At 39.3% G+C, this 18520-nt stretch overlaps 1 protein-coding gene across 2 annotated transcripts in view; it reads right to left on the bottom strand.

Annotated features, from left to right (window-relative positions):
- The window catches only part of Unc13b (unc-13 homolog B (C. elegans)), a 180285-nt gene that overhangs the window by 36607 nt on the left and 125158 nt on the right, over positions 1-18520 (bottom strand). For both annotated transcript variants that reach the window (XM_013026666.1, XM_013026665.1), the window contains one exon: positions 1305-1351. In XM_013026666.1, the coding sequence (XP_012882120.1) occupies positions 1305-1351 (47 nt within the window). The remainder of the gene's footprint in view (positions 1-1304; positions 1352-18520) is intronic.

Below are 18520 nucleotides of genomic sequence, written 5' to 3'. Positions count from 1 at the left end.
ACCAAACAAACCCCTATATGGCTCTATTTAAAAATAGTTTGGATATTGAACCCCCTTGTGTAACAAGTTGAAGCTAAGTAAACAAATAAACTAATAATGATTTGGATATATTCCATTGGAATGTGTATATTTTACAGTTATTAGGAGAATTAAAGTTCACGAAAAAGCAACTGGTGCCACAGTTCATAGCCAATTCTAACATCTATATGGTCCACTGAAGTCAAGAAGTTTTTTGCAACATAAATCATCTTTTGAAAAAGAAAAAAGGGACAGATTGTTCAAATTGTTGGCTCTTGATTTAAAAAAATCACACACAGATACACACACAGTCACATACACACACACACACACACACACACACACACACACATGTAAAAATGTAGGAATAACTAATATATGATCTGATTTTCTCTGGCCAGGAGTTGGAAGAGACAGCTATTGAGTCCAAACTTAAAAGCCTTTATAGGGCAAAGGAAGAAGAATCAGATGAGTAACTGGAAGTGTATGTAGGGGAGAATAGGGTTTCAGGAGGTACTTAAATTCTCTCTCAAAAAGTCAATCAGTTACAGGCAATGTCTGAACTGTTAAAATGGCTCTGTTACAATCACATGGATCTGGAAAAAAAAAAAAAGAGAATTCCTAAGGGATTTTTTTTTTTTTTTGTCAGTCATGGGGCTTGAACTCTGGGCTTGGGCGCTCTCCCTCAGCTCTTCAGCTCAAGGCTAAGGCCCTACCACCTGAGCTACAGAGCCACTTCCTATTTTCTGGTGGTTTATTGGAGATAAGAGTCTTCCAGACTTTCCTGCCTGGGCTGGCTTTGAACCTCAATCCTCAGATCTCATCCTCCTGAGTAGCTAGGATTACAGATATGAGCCACCCATGTCCGGCTCCTAAGGGATTTTTTTGTCATAACAATTGAAGCCAGACTGAGTCCAGGGGATAATCAAATCATCTACATCATCAACAATACAATGTGAAGATTCTTCACAATGCAGATTCTTTTTCTAATGCCCTCATTCTTCTATGTAAAAGGACTACCACCACTATGGTGCAATAAACCAGAAATCATGGGAGCTCCAAAGCTCTCTCCCCTAACCCTGGGGAATATATTAAGCAAAACTCCTTCTTCTGCCTCTAGGAGTCAATCTTCAGTTCTCTTCTCTGGCCCAGAGAAGAGAACTGCCAACCAACCTCCTTCCTTCTTCACAATTCAGTTTATGGAGTGACTTCTCCAGCTTGTCAGGAGAAAAGCTAAAAGCAGAAGAGAGATAAAATTCACATAAAGCTTACAGAGAATCACTTACCCTTCTGGAAGCCACTGAGGCAGAGATGGGTCACCATCATCTGGAATCTTCAAAAAGAGACGTAAAAAAGTTAGATTTTGGGATCTACTGTAGGTTAGGCTGTGATTAGTTTATGTCACATTAACCCAATGGTAACAATCATCCTAATATCTAAGCCAGTGACCTATCATCTACCATCCAGGGTGACAAGCAGGTCAGCCAAAGTGGCAGAACTTAGCTTCCTTCTCCCCAGTGAATAAAAAAGATATAGGGCCCCAACCAAACCAAAAAAAAAAAAAAGATATAGGGCCAAACTCATTGAAGTCCTAGGGCTACAACCACTCGAGTTTTGACAGCTGCCAAAATTCACATTTCCCTATATAAAGAGTATAGTTAAGCAATAAGACAAACCTAAGGGAAGCCCTTCTTAGGCTTCTGGACCTCACTAAAACAAAGGAGAACTTCATATACATTGAGTCTTCTTCCAGCCACATTCCTAAATTCCTTTAATTGCTTATAGGCAGACCTGATATTTTTGGATTTCCCTCTCAGGTGATGACTGAAGTAGCCTGGGTACCTCAAACCTTCGCACACTGGGTATGCAAGTGCAAGTCCCCTCTCTACATTTCACAAACTCTACAAGAGAGCTCAGGACAAATTAGACACTCAGGTTATCATTCTGGTGAATTTTACAGGCTGTAAGCAGTTGAAAACTGAGGCACCAAATAATTCAAGGAAGGAGCACTAAAAGGCAAGAAACCAAATCCAAGTCAAAACAAAACAAAACAAAACCCCACTTTTTAAAATGTCTTATAGAACAAAAGCAAAACAAAGCAAGCAGTACAGAGAAGACAGCTCCAAAGCTACCAGCATTCTCTACAGGACTAAATGGTGCCTGTTTCTCAGAAACAATAAAATGAATGTTAGCAAGTCTCGGGCTTCATACCCTTCCTTGTTCCTTTGCAGTCTTACCTCCCTGCCATCAAACTATCCTAGTACATATTAGCTCCAGAAAAGAGACAGAAGAAAGCTGCTTAGCTTTGGAAGGGGTGATATTTGGGTAGAGAGGAAAGTAGGAGAATTTGTGGATGAGGCAAGCCAGAGTAGAATAGAGGAAGACAGGCCAGGGCTAATGGATGGTAAAAAGTAAGCAATAGGTCCAAATGAACTTTGGATTTCAGATCTTCTCAGTAAGAAAGAACACTTGTATGTGCTTTAACCAAGCCTATCTGCCTGCATCCTTATACCACCCCATCTGCCATCTGTTCTGCTTCAGAGGTTAGGATAACACTTGGAGTGAAAAAGTCAGGAACAAAAGACAGTCCATAATGGCTAAAGCAAGTGACAATGTCTCAACACAAGAAATGATGGAGAAAACTGTAAGTCTTCTATTATTGCTTGGTGGCAGAGGCAAGGGGTGGGCACTGGAGAAGTCCTTCGGTAAATCTTGATGTCTTACCAACTAGAACTTACCTTTCCTTTGGAAACACCTAATGTGCTGGTTCTTATTTTCTTTTCAGTTCTCATAATTAAACATTTTCCAGAAACTACTAGGCATACAAAAACATGCACAAAAAGTTTGGGGAGCAATCCCAGATTATGTGCAGTTCCTGTGCTCATAGGAGACAACAGTCTAGAGAATCACAGACCATGCACACACAGCATACTGAAAGAGGGAAGAGAGTAGGAAGAAGTACAGCCAAACTACTATTCATAGATACAACCTGTATCTGAAGGAATCACAAGGTGAGCATGAATCCTGCACTTATGGCTTCAGTGCCTGTGCACACCCATCTGAGAGGATTCACAGTGTTTGCCCAAATCACAAGCAAAGCAAACCCTAAGTAAATGTGCTTTACAAAGCACGAGGAGGCCACACAACAGGTCTACAGAGGCTTCTACCCACAGAAGCCAACAAGCCTGCTCAAAGTACAGAGCACATTCACACTCTGGGTCCCAACCAAGAGCCACAACATGTCTATAGCAAATTCTGTTCAATACAAAAGCATGCATGCTGGGCTCAGCCAGGGGTTACAGCATATGCCAGAATCTGCAGCAACAGGTAGAAAATGGACACACACTGTGCAAACTGGGAGAAAAGGATGATAATCAGTGTCTGTGGAGAGCTAAACTGAGTAAGAGTGGAAGCACACACATGCTCTATCAAATATGCATCCATGCTGGCGCACACACAAATTTCACATTGTGCTCCAGGGATGTTAGCAGGAGCATGGAGCACACAGCATGGAGCATGCACATAAACATCTTTCTAGAAAAACAGACTATCTTTATGAGCCACAGCTCAGAGGCACAGATCATGCACACTCACGCACGCACGTGCGCGCGCGCGCGCGCGCACACACACACACACACACACACACACACACAGAGTGCTCAGAGAGCAGGGTGGAGAATAGAAAACAAAATGGGCCCAGAGAGCCAGAGGTATAACCTGAAGGGCTCCTCGCTTTCCTTCTGCAAGGAGAGAAAGAGCAGGGAGAAAAAAGGCAGAAAGGTTAGTAGATTCTGTTTTATAGCAGGGAACCCAAAGAGAATGTCAGCGCACCCCAAGGTACATGGAGGAGAGAATCCTGGATACCTGTGCGGGCCTCAAAGCCCAGATTGCTGGTCCCTAGAATCTTAACTCTCTGTGTCTGCTTGGTCACTGACATTTAGTTTGAACTTTCCAATGGCTATTTAACCCAAAAGACAAAGTCTGCCTGAAGGTTCTACTCATCCTTTCCTTCTTTCTAAAGTAGTCCATAGTCAGGGCTGTCAGAACCACGGTACCAGGTTTGTTACTGATACTACATCACAAATAGAGGAGAATTAAAAAGAAATGAGTTAACATTCCTAATTTTTCAAGCTATTTCTGACAGACCAATGGGTCATCTGTACTGACAGAATAAACTGAGAACTAGGAATTCTTAAAGACAATGTAGCTCTAGAAAAATGGGTGAGAGGAAAATACTCTTCCTGGAACTAGACTTATCTCTTCCACACCTATATCCACATCTATAGTCTTTCTAATATATCCTATTTCCTTTGAATAAAAAAAAACAGCAAGTAACACTTTAACTGACCCAATGATTCAAGTTGGAAATGTTTCTCTCAACTACATTAAATACATTCTCCATAGCATGTCCCTTATTTTGAAGCTTTGTGTTTTCCCAGACTTCCCCATAATGACTAAGAATAAAATCCAATCCTCTTAAGGCCATCCGTACCCTCCATGATTGACTCCCAATCCCAGAGTTTTAGGGTTGGAAGTGTGGATCAAGTGGTAGGGTGCTGGTTTACCAATTCCAAAATTTCCCTCCCCGACCTTCAGATGCTTCCCAATACATTAATGACTGCCTATTGTGTAGCTCCTGCGTATTCAATATTTAGTTTAAATTCAATTTGACCAAGCATCATTTTCTTCCTCCTTCTCCTTCCTCCTCCCAATATCAGAGACCTGAGATCAATCATCACCCTGTCCTCTCCATCCACTTGGGCACTGGATTCTTCCCTCTTTCTACCTCCTTCCTATCCAATCACCCAGCCCTCTATAGTCTACACTCTAAATATCTCTGACAGCCTCTCCTGCCTCTCTACTCCAAACATCAACTATCCTAGTAAATACTCCCATAGTCTCTGATCTGGACTATAACAAGGAATTGTATGTTGACCTGCCACTAGACACATTCCACATTTTCTATTTCAAAAGTTGAATCAGTTTTTCTTTAATTGCATAAATGGCTTCCCATTCCTTTTGATAGTATAATATGCTTCAACATTTATATTTTCCCTGATTTATCCTTTACTCCTTTTTGTGTGTCCAATGAATTTATCTATCATATCTCTGCACATCTTCCTCTAATATCTGCCATGTCTGCTGAGTGAGACAGGGCTTATTCTTCAATACTAAGCTCAAATATTATTGCCTCTATAAATTTATTTTCCTTCCTATCAAAGGCAGAATTAGGTGCCTCTCCACCATGTTACCATGATACCCATCCTTCTACAATACTATGCTTCACTGAACAGTCAGTATTGTTCTTTTTTCTTCTTAATGTCAGATTCCTTTATTCTTAAAGTATAAACATAACAGTTTATTTAAATACAAAATTTATTTTCTTGCAGGTAAGAAATTTTTCTGTCAATTGGCTTCTTGTAAATAAAAAATAAACATTTAAGTTATTGAACTATTATGTTTATTACTCTCAGTACATTTTATAATCCTTAAAACTCTAGAAAAAAAAATCTTACATCTTGCCTAAAGGTATTGACCAGGTCCAAGTAGGCCATGAGAGGTATGCAATACTGCTCAACCCAAGGTAGTGTTCTTAGTGCTGGTGGTGCAGCAGTGAATGGAAAAAAATTCCTTATTTTGTTGTTGTTGTTGTTGTTTTTGTGCCAGTCCTGGGGCCTGAACTCAGGGCCTGGGCACTGTCCCTGAGCTTTTGTGCTCAAGGTTAGAACTCTTATCTCTTGAGCCACAGCTTCACTTCTGGCTTTTTGGTAGTTTTTTGGAAACAAGAATCTCATGGACAATCCTCAGATTGTCCATGAGAGCGTAATCCTCAGATCTCAGCCTCCAGAGTTATAGGCATGAGCCACTGGTGCACACCAAACTCCTTTATCTTAAAGAAACCTTTATTCTAGTAGGTGAACAGACAAGAAACAATGATAATGATGATGATGATGGTGATGATGATGATGATAATAGAGGCTGACACTAACTGAATGAACATTTACCTTGTGTTTGGCACTTTATTTGAATAAGTGCATTCATTTCTCACAATTGAGTAAAAATGTCTCTTTTGAAAAAAATTAAACCAAAGATCAGAGAGGTTAAAAAAGTTGTCCAGTAAGTGGCAACACCAAAATTCAAAGCAGGCCATTGTGAGTCTAAGATCTGTTCATCAAAAGAAATATATACTATGACACATAGTATCACATGTGATACTATGAGAGTGTGATGAAAAATTCAAGTAGGGGGAGAAATACAGTGCCCCCTGCTTATGGTGCTAAGAGTTGCTATTAAAATTTTATTAAAGGTTACTAAGGAAGATGACAACTAAGCAGAGACCTGAGGATATAAATAAATGATTCAGAGTCCTAGAATAAAAATATTTCAAGCATAAGATACAGCATATGCAAAGCCTGAGGTAAGAGCATAATTGGTGTGGAAGAATACCAATTTTGCAGTAAGATACCAGTTCAAAATTGCCTTTACTGAGATAGAAAATTTATTGGAGGGTCTTAGGCAAAGAAATGATATAATCTGACTTTTGTTTTATAAGTACTTTGATTGCAGGGAGAATGAACTGTAGAGGTGCAAGGTCAGAAACAACAAGACCAATTAGACCATATTGGTCACGTGGATGGAGAGAAAATGGTAGCTTACACAAGGATGATAGTAAAAAAGGTAGTAAGATTCAAGGTCTCTTTAAAAAAAATTAGAGGTAGAGTTACGAATGAATAACATGAGAAAAAAATTAAGCTATGTTGAAAATGAACTGTACAACTTGTGGATGGGGATAGAGGGAAAAACTGGGAAAGAGCAAGGGAAAAAGAAATGTACTCTTTACCTGAGTTATGTAACTGCAACCCCTCTGTACATCAGCTTTATAACAATAATTTTAAGCTAGGAATGACTCTGCCATTTATTGATAAGAAAGAATATAGGAAAATTAAGTTTGTCAGGAAATTGTGGAGAAAATCAGGAGTTTGGGTTTGGGGTATGTTAAAACACAAAATGCCTATTTGCATCCAAATGAATATGTTAAGTAGTACAGGATCTGGTGTTCACTGACATTGTCTAGGATAGAGAGAAATCTGAGAGTAATTATGAAATTCATGAGATTAGAATATTATTACCTAGGAAATGTATATGGATTAAAAGAAGGTGGCATGGCTGAATCCTGGGATGTTACAGGTTGAAGAGATGAAGAAGGATCAGTAAACATAACTAAAAAGAAATAGTGAAAGAGAGAATAAAGACAGAGAGGTGTTATGGAGGTCCAATAAAGATAATGGCTAAAAATGATGGAACTGAGATATAAAGACAGACTAAAGACCAATGAAATAGAATTGAGTCCAGATATAAATTTTTATACTTACACTCAATTGACAAAAAGTGCAAAAACCAGTCAATGGGAAAAGGATAATCTTTTTAATAAATTATGCTGGGTAAAAATGAGGTTGAATCCCTATCATATATGAAAAATTAACTCAAAATGGAATAGATTTAACTGTAAGAACCAAAACTATGTGTTTAAAAAAGGCTCTGTGACTTTGTATTTGACAACAGTTTCTTACCTATGACACCAAAATCATAATCAATATCAGAAAAAAATACATCCAGTTTCATTAATGCATCCTACTTAATACCCATTCTGATAGCTAGAATTTTTAAAAAGTACTACAAAGGATAGAGAAATTGAAATTCTATATACACTGTATATAGAATATGCAAACCTGTGCCGCCTTGTAAAAAATGACAGTAATTCTTCAAAAAAATTAAAAGTATCTGATGCAGTAATTCTATCCCTTAGCATACACATAAAAGAAATGAAAACAGGAGATATTGATGAAGGAGGGTCATGATTTGAGCCTAGCCTGGACAAAAATTTAGGAGACCAATCAATAAGCCTGGCCTAGTGGTATATGGCTGTAATCCCAACTACACAGAGGGCAATAGGTAGGAGGATTGTGGTCCAAGACAACCCAGGCAAAAACTTAAGGGCCTATATGAAAAATAACTAAAGTAGGAAGGGGTTGGGCGCATGGGATAGCTTAAGGGATAAAGCACCTGCCTAATAACTATGAGGCCCTGAGTTTAAACCCTAGTACCACCAAAAAAACTTTTAAGAACAAATAAAAACAAGAATTCATAAACAGGCACTTGTATACCCATGTTCAAAACCCCATTGTTCACACATTTTATTAAGATAGATGAATAATGTGTGATATATGCTCAGAGAAATATTATTTAACCTTAAGGAGGGAGGAAATACACTAGTGCCAGTGGCTCATGCCTGTAATCATAATTATTTAGGAGGCTGAGATCTGAGGATGGCTGTTCAAAGCCAGCCCAGGCAAGAAAGTCTGTAAGTCTTTATCTCTAATTAACCACCAGAAATCTAGAAGTGGCAATGTGGCTCAACATGATAGAGTGCTAGCCTTGAGCAAAAAAGCTTAGGACAGTGCCCAAGCCCTGAGTTCAAGCCCCATCAACGACAACAAAAAAAAAAAACAAAAAAAAAAACCAAAATAAAACAAAACAAAAAACAAGAAAAAGTGGGGAGGGGGAGGAGCAGGGAATACTGACACATGTTCCAACATGGATGAATCCTTTTTTTTTGTTTTTTTTTCAGTCATGGGGTTTGAACTCTGGGCCTGGGCCCTATCCCTGAGCTCTTCAGCTCAAGGCTAGTGCTCTATCACTTGAGCCACAGCACCACTTCCAACTTTTTCTGTTTATGTGGTGCTGAGAAATTGAACTCAGGGCCTCATGCATGTGAGACAAGCACTCTACCTCTGAGCCACCTTCCCAACCCCAACATGGATAAATCTTTAGGACATATGTTAAGTAAAATAGCCAGCCATTGCCAGACCCTGGTGGCTCACGCCTATAATCCTAGCTACTCAGGAGGCTGAGATCTGAGGATCATGTTTCAAAGGCAGCCTGGGCTGAACAAGCCTGTGAGTCTCTTATTTTCAATAAACTACTCAGAAAAGGCCAGAAGTGGCACTGTGGCTCAAGTGGTAGAGTGATAGCCTTGAGCACAAAGAGGCTCAAGAACAGTATGCAGGCCCCAAATTGAAGCCCCAGGACTGGCAAAAATAAAAATAAAAAGCCAGCCACAAAGGACAAATTCATTAATTCATTCATTAAAGCAGTCATATTCACAGAAACAAGTAGATGGTAGTTTTTAGGATTGGAGTTCAGAGTGAATGGGCATCTAGTGTTTAATGGACACAAAGAACCAGTTGGAGGCCAGGCGCAGGTGGCTCACGCCTGTAATCCTAGCTACTCAGGAGGCTGAGATCTGAGAATCGCAGTTCAAAGCCAGCCTGGGCAGGAAAGACCGTGAGACTCCTATCTCCAATAAACCAGTAGAAAACCGAAAGTGGTGCTGTAGCTCAAGTGGTAGAGCGCTCGCCTTGAGCTGAAGAGCTGAGGGACAGCGCCCAGGTCCAGAGTTCAAGCCCCATGACCGACAAAAAAAAAAAAAAAAAGAACCAGTTGGAAAAGACGAAAAGCCATGTAGATGGCAGTCATAGCTTGCAATTTTACATTTAAAATTGTTAAAGTGATCAATTTTATGTTATAAACAATGAGTCACAACAAATTTGTTAAGCACAAGATAAAATATTTTATGAAGAAAATCTTTATGCTTTAAGGACATCATCAAGAAAGTGAGATACTTTTCTTGAATCATACAATCAGAGAAAATAGGTATAAATAATATATCCAGCAAGAGACTTATACCCAAAATATGTAAGAACTCATAACTTGACAATAAAAGATGGATTTAAAAGGGCTAGATATATGGCTTAAGTGGTAGAATGTCTCCCTCGCAAGCAAGAGGCTCTGAGTTCAAAGATTAGTACTGAAAGGAAAAAAGATAAAGGTTTTATATAGAACCAGGGGTGGGGAATGTCCAACTCATGAGCCAGACATATAAGGCTGGCAAAATCATTTGAAGCATGATAAAAACAGACACATAAACTTCCATTGGTAATTCTCTTTAGCCTATGATATTCTAATACCCAAATAGCCTTCACTAGAAAAAAGGTTTCCTATCTCTGCTAGAGAAAACAGAAAAATGGCCAATATTCACATAAAAAGATTCTTATTTCATATCCACGAGGATGTGTATAGATATAATAATTGTTGTTAATGATTCCAAGAAATGAGAACCTTCATATGTTACTCCTGGGAATGTATAACCAGCTTTGAAAAACAGTCTGGTTTTTTTCTTCAAAGTCTTAAACATTGGGTTATTCACATGACCCAGAAATTCCACTTCTAGGAAATATTAAAGAGAATTGAAAACATATGTCCAGACTAAAACTTGAAATAAATGCACACAGTAACATTATTCATTAAAGCCCCAAATTGGTAGCAATTCTCAAAATGACCATCAATTGATATATAAATGTGTGCCCAATGAAAATTATTCAGCCACAAAATAGAGATGAAGTACAAGCACATGCAGAAACACTGAGGAATCTAAACCATCAGGTTACCAAGTGTAGTGATTCACATCAGTCATCCCAGGAGGAGAAACAGGGAAGATAATTTTTTTGAGGCTAACTCAGGCAAGAAGTCTGAAAGATATCACTTCAACCAATAGCTATGTATGAAGTATGCCTGTCATCCCAGCTGTGCAGGAAAGGTAAACCGGAAGATTGTCCTCCAGGCTAGCCCTGGCATAAATGCAAGACTCTATTTAAAAGTAACAAAAGGAAAAGGGCTGAGGGTGCCTACTTAGAAAGTACAAGGCCTTGAGTTCAAAGTCCAGTACCACCAAACAAAACTTATAATTTATAAAATAATGTATTATGCTAAATGAAAGAAGCCAGACACAAATTGCCCATGTATTACTTGATTTATAGAAAATTTGCCAAATATCCAAATCCATGGAAACAAAGTAGCTTACTGCTTTCTAGAAACTGAAGGCAAAGAAAATTGGTTAGTCACTGCTACTGTGGTTGCTTATGATGTCATAGAAATAGTCCTGTATTAGATAGCGATGTTTGCAAAACAATGTGAATATTTTTAAGACTCACAAGACTATCTACTTTTTAAGAGATTTTAAGGGCAAATGTTGTGATATGTGAATTATAACTGTAAAGTTATATCTAGCAAGCATGAGGTCCTGAACTCCACCCTAGTACAAAGGAAAACAAAGCAATTAAAAGAAAAAAAGGAAATGATAATCAACGGTGTCAACTTGCAGAGTAAGAAGACTAAAATTGAATTATTGTTTTGGTGATGTGATGGTAATTTTAGGGCATTGATCAAAGTTATTTTAGTGGAGTGGTAGGAATAAGAGAACTGAATTTTATACAATGCACATGAGAATATGCGCCTTGCACATACCAGGAAAAATAAAAGAATATAAACAAGACGGAGCTTGAATTAGTGGTAAGTCACATTGGTAAGCTTAGACCCTAAAAGATCTGAAGCAGCAGAGTAAGGAGAGATGCTTTCTCCAGTGCTTTATTTTGCTTGTATCCATTGTGATACAGGATCAGCTTACTAGGCTGGGGCTACTGTTCTAGTAAAGTTCATTAATTTTGGGACTATACTGTGAAAAATCTCTATCCTATGCCATTAAATATGATAGAGATTGCATTCAATAACAGGTTACATATTTATCAAAATGTATTGTTAGCCTGAGCATATAATAGATTACAGCATCCAAGTTTTAAGTATACTCTGATGTTTGTACTATGAGAAAATCACCTAACAATGAATATCACCAAACTTAATGACAGTATTCTATCACTACGTGTTGTATAATTGTATCAGCTTCTTATATATATCATTCCTTGGATCTTCTCTAACATACTATAGGCAGACCCTTCCTTTTTTTATACAAATGTAAGCACATTTTTCTACTGTTCTTCACCATGCTTTTGTTATGTCAATAAATCTTAAGATAACCTTCCATTTGAGCATGGAACTGCCTTTTTTATAGCTACATGGTACTATATTCCATTGTTTTATGTGCCAACAATTTATTTAACAAGCATTTAATAAAAACTAAGGTTGTTTTCAATCCTTACTATTAAAACAAATATGTCACTTTCATGTGTGAAATAAATCTACATATATTTCTTGACATAAACCTGAGGGCTCAAAGGGTATGTATGAAGATATATATGTACATTTATATGTACATTTATATCCATATATGTATTTGTTATATATACATTTGTAATGCCTTAGGTGCTATACCAATTTACAGTCCCATCCCACCAGCATTGTATGAGTACCTGTTCCTTCACACTTTTGCCTATACAATATGCTTCATAATTTCAGTTTTGCCCTAGGAAAATTAATCAGGTTATATGCAAAAGAGGACAACCCTACTTACATTTAAAACTGGGTGAGTACAGCATATGTTTTTTGGATAAATTTAATTCTGATTGGGAGAAGAAATTTTGAAGCTATGTATATCCATACTGTCTCAAAAACAGGTCTCTCAGTACCTGTAGTCAAAAATTATTCCATTTCCCAGCTCTCAGATAAGCAACCTTTAGCTGGAGAAGAAAGGGAATATAACTCCATGTAGGGCAGTTGGGCCCTTGGGCAGAGTGAGAACTATAAGTGGCTCCTGGATGCACCAGAAATAAGGTCTGTGTTAGCAAAAACAAGACTAGGAAAGACAAGTAGTGGTGAGAAATTCCCATAGTTGCCTATGGAGTTGAGAAGCTCCATTAGCTGTTAGGAAAATGAAAATCTTACCTCAAAAAGAAAGTCATGGAGACTTTTTAAAAAAATAATGGAACGTGAGATTTTTTTTCTCTGCCTTTCTGGTTCCTATGAGCAAATATGTCTCAACTTCTGCTCTTGCTTCCAACACTGACAATTCCTGAACATCCTAAAAGTTCTGCAGCTACAAACTACTTATGCCTAGATAGTCCTCATTCCTTTTTCTTTTAAAAAGGTGTTTTTTTTTCTCTTGAGACAGGGCCTCATTGTGTAGCCTAGGCTGGTCTCAAATTCTTGATGCTTTTGTCTTATCTTCCCAAGTGCTTGATGAGATTGCAAGTATGTACCACCACCCTCTCAAAAGGTACTTTCTACAGTTCCTCCAATAGACTGAAAATCCTAAGGACAGAATGCCCAATGCCCACTGGCATTGTACTCATTTATACTGAATTATGCTGATTCATGCCATGAACCTTACTCATCATTTTTTAAAACTTGCCACCATACCAGGTCCCAAGCTGTCCAGATGGACTGCCATTCCAAGACAGCTGGGAACAATCCAATAACATAGAAACTCAGAATACCTGAGTATATATCTTCTGCTGAGGGATGGTTTGCCTTTTGTACTAGCTCATGCAAAAGTTTTTTTTGCCTCAGTCTTTTCTCTCTTAGAACATTTTTAAAATTGTCGATGCACTTGCTAAGGTAGATGGTCTCTGCACACACTTGTTCTAGGCGTAGTCTGCCTTGTTTAGGAGATTCAGGCCTGGAACACATCTCATTTCCCAAACATGGGGCCAGAGGAAAACTTGGAAAGGAGTATGCAAGAGATAAGTTATTAGAAGCAAGAGAGAAGTTGCTTGGATCTTGAGGTGTGGAGGTGCTTAATCCACCAGAAACCACACTAAGCAAGCTCTCACTGCCCTGACTTCCAGGACTCTCTATGGAACAATCCTGGGCACCTCCTGAACTCACTGTCCCAAGAAGCCGATCACTGTTCTCTGATTGGGAACCACTTTCATTGCTTTCAAGGTCCTCAGGACTTATGGACCCACTGTTATCTAGCTTCTGAAACACTCCTTGCAGAGCTGAACGAAAGTGGTGAATTGCTCGACCCAGTTTAGTTGTGTAAAACTTGATTTCCACGTCCTCACTCTCCTGTGAGTCACTCAGCACACAAGAAGATTTGTCAAAAACATCCTTAAGGACCTGAGCAGCACATTCTTCCTCTTCATTAAGGTCAATATGAACCATGTTACTGAAGGTCTCAGGTCCTACAATCATTTCCTCCATCATGCTATCAGAACTCAAAGTGGCAAATCTTCTAGACTTGTCTGCCAAAAGGTCCTCCAGCTGTTTTGAGCTCAAAATATTAAGGCCAGCTTCACAGTCCAGAAGCTTATCCTCTACATTCACTCTCTCTGTCCTCAATGACCCAGGCAGTGACATGCAGCTCCTGGTCTCACTTTTGTTGCTGTAGTCATTTTCTAGCTTTGCTACTTTACATGCTTCAAGTTCTTGGCTGAACTGTTTGAAAAACTGGGATTTCCCCAAATCTTCCTCTTTTGAGATTAACACTAAGGTAGGATCCTCAAGTTGATGGAGGGGGGAAACAGAAGCCTCTTTCCCTGACAGTTCATCACAGCTACCATTGATAACCTGAGATGTCCCTGATGTTCCATTTACATTCTCTGGCTTAGACACTTCACTTTGCTTTGCTAGGTTGTTATTGGGGAGGAAGCAAGAGTCTTGCTGCTCAGAAACCTCATGTTCTCTATGTTGATTCTGAGTCTTCAGCTGGTATGATCCTGTCATAGGTACTCTGTCCCCTCTTTCCATCTGAAGAACTGGTTTGTTCTGCTTTAAAGAATTTTGACTGCAATCCTGAAGTTGTTGCAAAGATAATAGAGATTCCTTTTGGGGATTCTTACAGCCTGGTAGCCAGTCTGGTTCTTCTCTGGTGGCAACCCTGACTCCAGCACTCTGCAAGAGGATAGATTTCTGCAAGATGAAGTCTCTGTGCTCTAGATGGGCAAGCTTCACCACAGTGGGCCTAGGGGCAGGAGCGGTGCCTTCCCTAAATGCTTCTCTAATGTACCTGTCACACTGCATGCCATTAACACAGAGGTGCTTGGTTAGGAAGTTGTCTACCAGTTCCATGGTATTTTCTGAATCTTGTTCAGGAAGTCCATATAGGTAAAGGATGGCGTCCCCACTTTGTATTCCCACATGGGGTTCTTGGGCCTTTTCCTCCACACATAACTTGGCCAGAGAGCTACTGCCTGTGTGCAAGCCTTCTATTTCACTCAGTACTGAGTCTACACAGCTAGACACCTCATCCACTGAGCCACGGACTTGGTTCAAGTGCTGCTGCAGCTCAGCAATCTCAGTTTGAAGACGGCTGATGCCTTGTAGTTCTCTGATAATATATTCTACTACATCACCCAAAGGCTCTCTTTGTTCACGACTATAGTCCTGGCTATGGCCTCTAGACAAAGGGGACTTGGTTTGGTTCTTTTCTGAGAGCACTTGGCAGCTTGTAGTAATGCTGGCAGATGAGAAGTCCTGAGAACCAGCCCCTGAAACACAGGCAGTAGAACCCAGAGGGAGTTGGCTATTGACCTGCTTCCCACAGCTGTAAAGCTGGGCCAGGTCCCCATCTCTATCTCCACCAATGGCTAAGGCTGTTGACCCACTGCAAGGGGGCAGGGAATTGTCCTCTGGTAAAGATTCAACAGGGTCTGAGGATTTGCCCTTGATGACACACATAGTCTCTGCCTTAGCTTTATCTAGGAAAAGCCTGGAGGATCCCAAAGTGACCATGATTTCTTCCTCTGACTCTTGCAACAATCGATTCATGTTCTCCTTAGGGTCTGGGAAGGGAGGCTGTTCTCTACTTTCTCCCTTGTTTCTTGTCAGGATATGTAATAGAAATAGCCTTGGAAGGCAACAGCCTATTCTGTTCTTTTTCAGTCTGTTTCTAGCAATTATTGTTGGCTGATGCTTTGGGCTTAGCCCACAGTGCTGCCTGGAATGGCCTCATATGTGACCTCCAAACCTGGCACATATTATTGGATCCTGGCTTGATTCTTAACCTGTAGCTAGTAAAAAAGGAAAACAGTGCATTCATCAGAAAGAAGTAAGATAAGTTTAATCTGTCAAGAATTAAAACAAGAATAAGAACATTATCTTTTAAGACAGTAAAAATGAACCCCAACCAGCCTCCCAACCCTGGCTTTAAAGACTGCTGGCAAACAGTGTTCTCTGCTTGACTTCCCTTTCAAATACTGCTGAGAAATTAAATCAAGACTTTTATGCTCTTGTCAAATACCAAAGGCATCAGTATTGAGACAAGCTACCAGGAGGAACATGAGGTAAGGTCAATGAGTGACTTATTTGAATCTTGACAAAATTCAATGCCAGTATCTGGCTCAGGAATCAATGAACAGATATTTAACCACTAGATCTCAAATCACAAATACAATGGAAGACAAAACATGGGATATTCCTTTCTTTTCTGTTTTGTTATTCTGATGAAGACTCAAATACTCTACAGTTGATCCCTCTCTGTGCTTGCAGCAAAAGTAGTTCCCTTTGTTTAGCAACTGTTAATTTGCAAGATTAAATTTGGAAAAAAATTATTTCTACATCTAATTCCAGAATAGTATGGTATAGTCACTGCCTAGAAATTAGGTGACATTTAGCATATTTGGATCTAGAGGAGCAGACAATCAGCAAAGGAACACATGATGATGGGCTTAGAATGAAGTCAGATGAATGTTCAGACTCAGCTTAGTGCTCTTGAACTCTACTTATTAGCCCCTCAAGGCTTGGCATATCCAAGTCAATACCAGGTTCAGCTTTACTGGCCCACAAAAGATCTTTCAGGGTACTATGGTAAGTGCTTACCAGCATACGGTCACTGCTCAAATAATGGAGTTGCTTTAATACCCTAATTGTCCTGGTGAAAGTAATGCATGGAAGACATGGAGAGTTGATTCCATCACAGAGGACTCCAGGATGCTTTGATTTCCAAAACCTTGGAGGCAGACCTGCTATCAGTCTCAGCCCTAAACTCCATGCCACTGAGACAGAGACAGATGAAAATGTACTTAATTTGAAGTGGGAATCCATTGCTTTTTTATTAGAAACATGCAAAGAGTAGGGAAGGAGCAGGGTGGAAAACATAAAAGGTATGCAGAGACCTAGAAGATACATAGGAAAATACCAATACTCTCTGGTTCTTCTAGATTACTCTGAAGGTTTAGGAGAAGATATGCTACACTTACTTTCTTTGGTAGAAGGCAGTGTCTTCATTCCAAATCTTCTAAAACTCTACCTCCTTTTATTTTACTTAAATTAATCCCCAAAGAGGAAAATTGCCTTGAAGAATGCAAGCTAACTATTCTCACAACAACTCTTTTTTAGGAAAAGTCACCATCTACAGTTATATTCTGTTGGCACTATGCTTCCCTAGATGAGAAACCAAAAGGACCACTCATAGAACTTGGGATAAAGATGAAGCTAACTCCTTTTATGGGAGATAACTAGGTCAAGAATCTAGAGACAAAAACTAGATGAATTCCCATTTCTTATTTTCTCATCTTTTCTCTAGCCCCTCTAAAAACTTCAACTTTACTGTCCCCAGGGACAGCAAAGAGGCCCAAATCATCCATTATTGCTTTACCTCAAGATCTTAAAGAACAAGGACACATCTAATTTGGCCAACTTCGTCCAGCCTTCAAGGATGCTCTTTGCATATAACCTGAATTCTTAAAGTTGGGCCTGGTGTTCAGCTGCCTAGGCAGATCAACTTCCAATTCTAAAATTAACCCAAATTCTTCCTTCTCTTTTTCCACAAGTAAAAATATCTGTATTTCCAAAAATACTCCTTTCTTTTTTCCTCAGACATACAAGGATTAGGCATTCTCAATTTGGTGCTTTGGCACTTGGTATTAGCCTTAAACTCTATTGCTCTACAAGAACTAAACATACCAATGAGCGTTTCAAGTTAGTCCCAAAGGAGAAAGACATCTTACTAAACAAAGATGGAACCTCTCTCTACAAATATAGGAAACCATCAGCAAATGCTACTGGAGTGAGGATCAAGACACTTAAGTGTGGGTCTCACTTCAATAGTGTGGACCTTGATTAAACTGACTTCTCAGTGTATTAGTTTTCTTACCTATAAAGTAGGGGAAGATAATTACAGAAGCATTCTAAAGGTAAATCAAGAAACTAGTACTTAGTAAACTGTAAGGCACTGTAATGTTCTTCTTATTACCAACACAGCAAGTCCCTGAGTTGAGGAAGCATTGAAACAAATATCTAAACCAAGTATCTAATCACCTAAATGATATATTGAATGAACCATGACTTCTACCCAGACTTCTTCCTCTCCCTTCCTAAGGTCTACAGCAGTGCCTAGAACCCCATAAATAGAGTGATATCCTTTAATTTAGTCTTAAATTCTATGTTTTCTTTCTTAAAGCAAGAAAAGAGAAAATGGCCGAGCGTTGGTAGTTCACGCCTGTAATCCTAACTACTCAGGAGGCTAGGATCTGAGGATCATGGTTCAAAGCCAGCCCCAGGAGGAAAGTCTGTGAGACTCTTATCTCCAATTAACCAACAGAAAAACTTGAAGTGGTGCTGTAGCTCAAGTGGTAGAGCACTTGCCTTGAGCTGAAGAGCCCAGGCCCAGAGTTCAAGCTTCACAACTGAAAAAGATGGAAGGAAGGAAGGAAGGAAGGAAGGAAGGAAGGAAGGAAGGAAGGAAGGAAGGAAGGAAGGAAGGAAGGAA

Source organism: Dipodomys ordii, unplaced genomic scaffold (genome assembly GCF_000151885.1).
Source record: "Dipodomys ordii isolate 6190 unplaced genomic scaffold, Dord_2.0 Scaffold95, whole genome shotgun sequence".
NCBI lineage: Eukaryota > Metazoa > Chordata > Mammalia > Rodentia > Heteromyidae > Dipodomys > Dipodomys ordii.
This window is presented reverse-complemented; position numbering and strand designations above follow the sequence as displayed.